Source organism: Capricornis sumatraensis, chromosome 18 (assembly GCF_032405125.1).
Source record: "Capricornis sumatraensis isolate serow.1 chromosome 18, serow.2, whole genome shotgun sequence".
NCBI classification, from domain to species: domain Eukaryota; kingdom Metazoa; phylum Chordata; class Mammalia; order Artiodactyla; family Bovidae; genus Capricornis; species Capricornis sumatraensis.
In genome coordinates, this window is record NC_091086.1 from 77,700,994 (window position 1) to 77,709,684 (window position 8,691).

Below are 8,691 nucleotides of genomic sequence, written 5' to 3' on the forward strand. Positions count from 1 at the left end.
CCGCTGCAGCGCCCTCCTCTGAAGCGGGACGTGGGGCGGGCCGGGGTTGGCCAGCGGTGCCTGGGCCACAGTGCTCACAGCACAGCAGCTCCCGAGTGCCGGGATTGCGGGTGAGGGCTCCGGCCTCCCTGAGCACAGCGCTCCTGACCGGGCATGGCTGGTTGGCACCCTGGCAGCTCGTCCCGCAAGCCTGAGAGATTCGGTTCTTCCCGGGCCACAGCGGCAGCTGCACCTGCCAAGAGGCCCTCCCACGAGGCCCTCCCGCTCTCTCACGCTGTCGCCCGGGGCCTGTGCAGCACAGTAACCTCTTGTTCCTATGCCCCAGGCGCAGGCAAAGCCAGGCTGAATCCAGCCGTCCGGCTGAGCCTGGGACAACGCCCAGGAGGCCGTGTGAGGGAACAGACAGCAGAGCTTGAGAGCAGCTGGAGAGCCAGCCAGCCCACACCTGCACCCCGGCCAGCGCGGCAGGCACTCGTGGCCTCGGGAAGTGGCTCCCTGCCACCTTCCCAGGCGGCTTTCCTGTGAGAGGAGGAAACCAGCTCCCCTCTCCAGAAAGGCCAGCAGCGCGATCGCCCCAAGAGCACGAGCGGGGCGCCGAGCGAGGCTGGAGCGCGGCCGGCCTACCCAGCTGCTGGAGACCCGGGAGCATGCGCACCACGAAGAGGCGGAAGTCAGACTCGCTCTTCGCCACGGGGTTCAGCCGCAGGTCCACCTCCGAGAGCCCCGCCAGGGAGCGGAGCCGGAAGACCTCCGCCAGCGAGGAGATGCGGTTGTAGTAGAGGTTGAGGCTCTCCAGCGCCGTCAGGCACTCGATGCCCTGCCGGGACAGACGCGCGGTGAGACGGGCGCTGACACGCATGCACTCCGCACACACGCCCCCCTCCCCATCAACAGGCAGCAGGGCAGAGGTGAGCCTATCGCGAGCGCTGCACCCGGGCCGTGAGGCGGCCGAGCGGGTCAATCCCTGCGGGGCCTCGCGCGCCAGCTGAGCGACGCATCAAACGCCACGCTTTCACACCCAGCCGCATCAGCAGAACCGCCGCTGCCGCCGCTTCACAGGTGAGGACTGAGTGCAGCCTGGACGAGATCTTGCACCAGACGCTAATGCGAGGGGCAGGGCTCCCAACGAGGTCAGGGCTGATGCGAGGGGCAGGGCTCCCAACCAGGTCAGGGGCGCTGACAGACTCGCACTCCAGGCAAGGACGTCCTGCCTCCCTTTTTCGCCACCGCAGGCCCCGGCAGTTCCCACTCGCCATCGCCTGGTGACTTCTTGCGTCCTCTCCATCACCATCGCCTGCCGCGTCAGGCACGCGAGCCATTCAAGGGCCCAAGGTCGCTAACAGTCAGACACACACGGATGAGAAGTCCAGCGTAGATGCAGAGGACAGCTGATGCAGGATGAAGACGGGGGCACACACGCTCATCTTTCGGGCCTTTTTTCCTTTACAGACACAGCCATCTTCATCAGAGCGCGGTGGTTTCATGTTATAGTCGGAATACAATGTGATGCATAAGAAACCCCGCTCACAGCAAACACAGGAGAAGGGGCACGGCACGTACAGTCCCTTCGCGTGTACATTTACAAGTTTAGAAGCAGCCATAAAGCAGATTGCTTTTTTTTCTTACCATAAATGTACTTGCCACTGGTATTATAGTAATAAATTTTCTTTTAAGAAACAAACCTAAAACTTACCTCTAGACTAACCAAGGAGTTTCGTGAGAGATCTAGAGATTTTAGACCTGTTAAATTCATCAAAGAATTTCCCAGGTGAGTAATCTTTTCTTGGTAAGTTCCCGGAATAGATAATGACCGAAGTTCAGCTAAGAATAGAAAATTATGAGATTTTAACTTTATTATCTTACTGAAAATAAATTATTACAGTAATTTATTTTCCCTCCAAAACCCGCTCACCAGGAAGCCCTCCTAAGGGGGCTGCCAGCCCACGGCCTCTAAGCCTCCAAGCAGGGGCCACACCTGAAACCCTCTCAGGGGCTGGCCTGAGGGCACGCGATTTCGGGTGAGGGCCAGCGGCACGGGGGGCACCACACACTTCTCTGGGACACACCTAGCAAGCACTCATAAGACAAATGTCACGACAAAAGCAGTGGCATTTGGAGCTGGTGGTGGACAGGGAGGCCTGGCGGGCTGCGATTCACGGGGTCGCAAAGAGTCGGACGCGACTGAGCGACTGAACTGAACTGAATGAAACAGACACTGTGTTTGGATACACCAAATGTTTTCCTGGGAACTTATGTTTTAAAACACATTCTGATTAAACACAAAACTGGTTTTTGGGCTTCCAGTTTCAGACAAGACAGAGCAGACACATTTCACCCTATTCCTCCCATTAAAAAAACCCTGGACAACAACATGGGAAGCAAGTGCCTGGCAACTGAAGGGTGGGGGCAGAAGGCCAACCGTCTAGGGACCTAAAAAAAAGGGTCAAGCACCGAGGGTTGGTTTCGTTGTCTCCTATACATCCCAATCTGAATGCAAGAGAAGCTGGCCACCCAGAAACGCCCACGGACATCTACCAGGAGAGATGGGTAAGCCTGCTGTCCACTGTCAGAGATGGACAGTGATGGCCTTGCAGGACAGACTCCTGACAACCCCAGCCCCACTCCCACCCAACGCCAAGGGAAAATCATGGACCTCGTACCCCTGGCCTTGCACAGTGGCCAGCACTGGGGCCGTGAGAGTGGACCTGACTACTGTCCTGGGCTGTCTGTAATGAGCCAGCTGTAGATGTGTATGGCAGGGGCCTGGCCACTGCCTCAGCAACAAGGCAGCATCCAGGCAGTGACAGAAGCGAGTAACAAGATTTAAACAGGAAGCAGAATCCCAATGAAAATGATCAATCAAAAATGATGAAGAACTAGGAAAATCTCAATCTGAATGAGAGAAAACAACAGACACCAATAATGAGATGAGATGAGAGAAACCAGAATTGTCTAACAAGGATTTTAAAGCAACTGATACAAAAATAGTTCAATAAGCAATTATGAACATGCTTTAAAAAATGAGAAAGTAGGGATTCTTGGCAAAAAAACAGAAGATATAAAGAAACAGAAATTTGAGAATTGAAAAATACAATAACTGAAAGAAACAAACACCAGGGGAACAGCTTAGTAACAGAATGGAGACGACAGGAAAAAATTCAAAGAGAGTAAATGCAAAGATAAACAAAACTGTCCTATCTGACCAAGATAGAAAACAGACTGAAAAATGAACAGAGCTTCCAGGTCCTATAGAAAAAGAGAAAGCAATCTAACATTCATGTCCTTGGGAACCCATGGAGTTCCAATTAAGAGTTTCAAGAAGAGAAAAACAGCATGGCTTAAAAAAAAAAAGTAACAGCTGAAAACTTTCCAAATTTGGCAAAAAAACAAAAACCCACACATTCAAGAAGTTGAAAAAATACCAAGCAGAATAAAGGCAAAAGCTAACATATCAGAATCAAAAACACTAACGGCAATGAAAGAATCCCAAGAGCAACCAAAGAGAAAGGCATCACCCAGAGGGAGAAACAACTGTCATGGTCGGGAGTTACTCTTCAGAAACCATGGCGGCCTAAAGGAAACGCTCTCACAGTTTCCAATTGCTGAAAAAAAGAACTTTCATCCTAGAAATCTATATTCTCCAATAACAGTCTTTATGACTGAAGGTGAAATACAGGTATTCTTAAATGAAGAAACGTTAAGAGAACTTTTCACCAGCACACCTGCCGGAAGATAACTACTTAAGACAGACCTTTAAACATTAAGGAAAGATAAAAGAAGGAAACCTGGGACATCAGGCATGAAGAAAGAAAAATGAAACAGGTAAACATGTGGGTACTGCTTCCTCCTAAGCTATTTAAACCGTCAGATGACTGTAAAAAGAAAACAAACTCATCATTACTGTGGTTCTCAGGTATGCAGATGAAATATCTAGACAAATCATACAGTGGGAGGATAATGAAACCGAAATGGTGGTACGCTTGCCGAGGACATCATGTGAAATGCTGGGCTGGATGAAGCACAAGCTGGAATCAAGATTGCCAGAAGAAATACCAATAACCTTAGATATGCAGATGATATCTGCATATATCATATAGGGTGGCTGCATTCCCTGGTGGCTCAGAGGGTAAAGCATCTGCCTGTGAGGCAGGAGACCCGGGTTTGATCGCTAGGTTGGTAAGATCCCCTGGAGAAGAAAATGGCCACCCACTCCAGTATTCTTGCCTGGAGAATCCCATGGACGGAGGAAGCCTGGTGGGCTACAGTCCATGGGGTTGCAAAGAGTAGGACATGACTGAGCGACTTCACTTTCACGCAGATGACACCGCCCTAATGGAACAAGTGAAGAGGAACTAAAGAGCGTCTTGATGAAGGTGAAAGAGGAGAGTGAAACAGCTGGTTTAAAACTCAACATTCAAAAAACGAAGATCATGGCATCTAGTCCCATCACTTCACAGTAAGTAGATGGGGAAAAAATGCAAACAGTGAAGAGGCTTTATTTTCTTGGGCTCCAAAATCACTGAGGACGGTGACTGTAGCCATGAAATTAAAAGACACTTGCTCCTTGGAGGAAAAGCTATGACAAACTTAAGACAGTGTATTAAAAAGCAAAGACATCACTTTGCTGACAAAGGTTCATATAGTCAGGCTATGGTTTTTCTAGTAGTCACGTAGAGGTGTGAGAGTTGAACCATAAAGAAGGCTGAGCACCAAAGAACTGACGCTTTTACACTGTGGTGCGGGAGGAGACTCCTGAGAGTCCCGTGGACGCAAGGAGATCCAACCAGTCCATCCTAAAGGAAATCAACTCCAGATATTCATCGGAAAGACCGATGCTAAAGCTCCAATACTTTCGCCACCTGATGCGAACAGCTGCCTCACTGGAAAAGACCCCAGTGTTGGGAAAGACTGAAGGCAGGAGGAGAGGACAGGAGAGGATGAGAGGGTTGGACGGCATCATGGGCTCCATGGGCATGACTTTGAGCAAACTCCAGGAGACAGTGAAAGACAGGGGAGCCTGGCGTGCTGCCACCCACTGGATCTCAGGGCCGCACACAACTGAGCAACTGGACGGCAGCAGCAGCAGCAGCAAAACTAGTGGTGAAGTTTCTATCTTCCTTGACATGGTAAACCGTCCACACAAGGAAGCTGTGTTAAATCACATAGACACGTTTACTGCAATATACGAGCAATGACTAAAAAGGTATCTGGAGAGAAACGCTCAGAAATATAACAGATAAATCAGAAATCTAAATTTTCATCTCAAGAATCAAGAAAAAGCAAAACAAATGCAAAGCAGCAGGAAGAAGAAAATAACACAGAGTCAGTGAAATGCAAAACCAAAAAACCTGCGAAGAAAGCCCAAAAGCTGGCTGACCGACAAGTGTAACAAAACCATAAACCTCAAGAAAGACCAAAAAAGAGAAGACAGAAATGACCAATATCAGGAATGGAATAAGGGTATCACTACAGACCACACAGACATGAACAATCTAATAAGGAAATACCACAAACTCTATACACATAAATTTAACATGTTGGATGAAATCAGTTTTGCAAAACCCCACACAACCATAATTCACTTAAGATGAAGTCGATAATATGAACAGTTCTATAACAACTGCAGACATCGTATCTGTAATTTAAAAGCTTCAAATACATAAATTTTCAGGCGCATAAGGTTTCGTTGGCAAGTTCTATCAAGCAAAAAAGAACTGGCACCAATTTTACAGAATCTCTTCTAGAAAACCGAAAAGGCACTTTACCCACGATGTCATGAGCTCGGTATTACCTTGATATCAAAACCAGACAAAAATAAATAAAAAACTAGCGCCCAACATCCGTCTTCAACACGAGTCCAGAGATCCTCGGCCTGGGAGGGGCGAACGAGGCTTACCGCAGGAGAAACGAAGGTGCTTCAAGCTTTCGCAGAAAACCAACCTAATCCAGCTGACCAACGGGTGAAAGAAAACCCGAGCCATCTTACCAGTTAACGCAAAAAACACCGCCGCAAAGGCTCCGCAGACGCGCCCCGGAGGAGCTCCCCTAGGAAGGCGCGAGGACCGGGCGGCCCCGCTCCTCGGGGGCCTCCGCCCGGGAGCGCCCCTCGCCCGGCCCGCTCCTCGGGGGCCTCCGCCCGGGAGCGCAGCCCGCCCGGCCCGCTCCTCGGGGGCCTCCGCCCGGGACCCCAGCTCGCCCGGCCCCGCTCCTCGGGGGCCTCCGCCCGGGAGCGCAGCCCGCCCGGCCCGCTCCTCGGGGGCCTCCGCCCGGGAGCGCAGCCCGCCCGGCCCGCTCCTCGGGGGCCTCCGCCCGGGACCGCAGCCCGCCCGGCCCGCTCCTCGGGGGCCTCCGCCCGGGACCCCAGCTCGCCCCGGGCCCGCTCCTCGGGGGCCTCCGCCCGGGACCCCAGCTCGCCCCGGGCCCGCTCCTCGGGGGCCTCCGCCCGGGACCCCAGCTCGCCCGGCCCCGCTCCTCGGGGGCCTCCGCCCGGGAGCGCAGCCCGCCCGGCCCGCTCCTCGGGGGCCTCCGCCCGGGAGCGCAGCCCGCCCGGCCCGCTCCTCGGGGGCCTCCGCCCGGGACCGCAGCCCGCCCGGCCCGCTCCTCGGGGGCCTCCGCCCGGGACCCCAGCTCGCCCCGGGCCCGCTCCTCGGGGGCCTCCGCCCGGGACCCCAGCTCGCCCCGGGCCCGCTCCTCGGGGGCCTCCGCCCGGGAGCGCAGCCCGCCCGGCCCGCTCCTCGGGGGCCTCCGCCCGGGAGCGCAGCCCGCCCGGCCCGCCCCTCAAGGCCTCCGCCCGGCCCGCTCCTCGGGGGCCCCTCTTCGCGCGGCCCGCGCCCCCCAGCCCAGCCCTCTCCCCCGCCCCTCAGGCCTGGGGCGGCTCGGAGCCGAGCGGTCTCTTTCGACCTCTGGCCTGACCGGTCCTCCGCCACCGCAGCGGGAAGCTCGCGCCCTCCACCAGCGCCCCCCGCCGCCCGCCGCCCGGCGCGCACCCAGGTCGCAGTGAGGCGCCAGGCCGCTCTTCTCCCGGATCTTCTCCTCACACAGCACCAGCCGCCCGCCCGGCGCCATACTTTCAAACGGCGCGCACCTGCGCCCGCGCCTGCGCGCCGGGGACGCGACGGGCCGCGGGGCGGGGCGGTGCCGGGGGCGGTGCCAAGGGGCGGGATAGGGGCGGGATAGGGGCGGGGCTGGAGGGAATGGGCGGGGTCGAGGGCGAAGTGGGCGTGACCAAGGCTTGTAGGGCGGGGGCTGAATGAAGGGGCGGGGCAGAGGGCGGGTGGGCGGAGCCAAGGCCCGTAGGGCGCGTGGATGTGGGTCTGGCCGAGGCAGCCTGGAGGCGGGGTTAGGGTTGGGGCCCACCCCAGGGCATACCTGAGTTCCCGCCCCACTTGGGGACCTCGCCTCACCAGGGCACCTGCCCCAGCTGGCGCACCTACCCACCCCCGGATTGGTCTGCATCCTGGGCTGCAGGCCCGCGGGTTCTGCCCGGGGTTGCGGCGGCTTACGTGGGGTCTCGGGGCTCTCCCGCCCGCTACGGCGGGTCCGGCTCTGCCCACGTCCGCAGTTTCCAGGTGACAAGCCTGGAGTCTGAACCCCGGGGGTCACGGTGTGTCGGGCTCCTTGGGCCTTTTGTGGACCGCCTCCAGGGAAGACCTGCATTCCCGTCTGTCTGACTCTGCCCCAGGCAGCCTGCGTCCTGGGGCTTCCCTTGCCCAGGTCTCCTGGTGCCTGGGGCGCCCCTGCAGCCACTCAGCCCAGATTAGCCTGGCTTGTTGGTAGCCTTTCCTGGCCTGTCACAGCCTGGGTGGTGGCACCGCGGGTGTAGAGAAGATGGTAGGGCAGGTTTAGCCACTGGTGTGGGGCAGGATGGCAGAACGCAGCAGGGGTGTAGACAGGGGCTGTGCTCGGGAGGCTGGGGCGTGGGTCCCCTGCAGGGCACCAGAATCTCTCCTGAGCAGGGCGGGGCTTCACACCTGCTGGGCGCCCTGTGTCAAGTCATCTATGGAGACCAGCAAACACTCAGTGATGCTTCGTAACTGCCCAGTGTCCCGCTTCCCACAAGACCATGGAGAGACTCTGGCACAGCCGAGGGCATGTGGTCACCAGCTGCGGCTACCTGAGTGGAGCTGGTGCAGCAAGGACGCTAGAAACAGCAAATATCCTGGCTTTCAGAAGTAAACACGGGCAAACAAAAGGCTTCTGCCACTGATTGCCTCCCCCCCAAAAGCAGCTTGTCAGTCAGGGCACGACCCACACGCCAAACACCACAGCTTCCTCCTGATGCCAGTCACGTCAGGTCGGGCAGCCCAATCCTGAGTCCTCCACAGATTTCTAGAACATTCCAGGGAGGCTTCCAGGGCCCTCAGCCTTGAGCCCCAGCCCGCAGGGTCAGTCCATCCCAGGGAGAAGCTGGCCACAGAGATGGGGACCTGAGGATGAGCCCATAGCAGTCACGCGCTGGGCAGTCAGAGGGGTCCTGCAGGGTGGTGGTGGCCTGGGACGCCTTGGACTTTTCCTGCCCTTTATCTGGCCTTGGCTGGGCGGTGGGGGGCGGGAGGAGGCAGGGCGAGCACCTGTGGCCTGGCCGTGGGCCCTGGGAACCGTGACCTGTTGTATCAGTGTCTCTCTGCCCTGGGGTGGACGCCAGCACGGTCACTCCACCCCCGAGGAAACACCAGCCGGCTGGGGGCACCT

The 8,691-nt window shown here is 56.7% G+C and overlaps 1 protein-coding gene across 1 annotated transcript in view; it reads right to left on the reverse strand.

Annotated features, from left to right (window-relative positions):
• The window catches only part of CEP72 (centrosomal protein 72), a 41,226-nt gene extending 34,161 nt beyond the window's left edge, over positions 1 to 7,065 (reverse strand). The window contains 3 exon segments of the mRNA XM_068990536.1: positions 625 to 817; positions 1,694 to 1,821; positions 6,987 to 7,065. Of these exon segments, the coding sequence (XP_068846637.1) occupies positions 625 to 817; positions 1,694 to 1,821; positions 6,987 to 7,065 (400 nt within the window).
• Between the last annotated feature and the right edge of the window lie 1,626 nt (positions 7,066 to 8,691).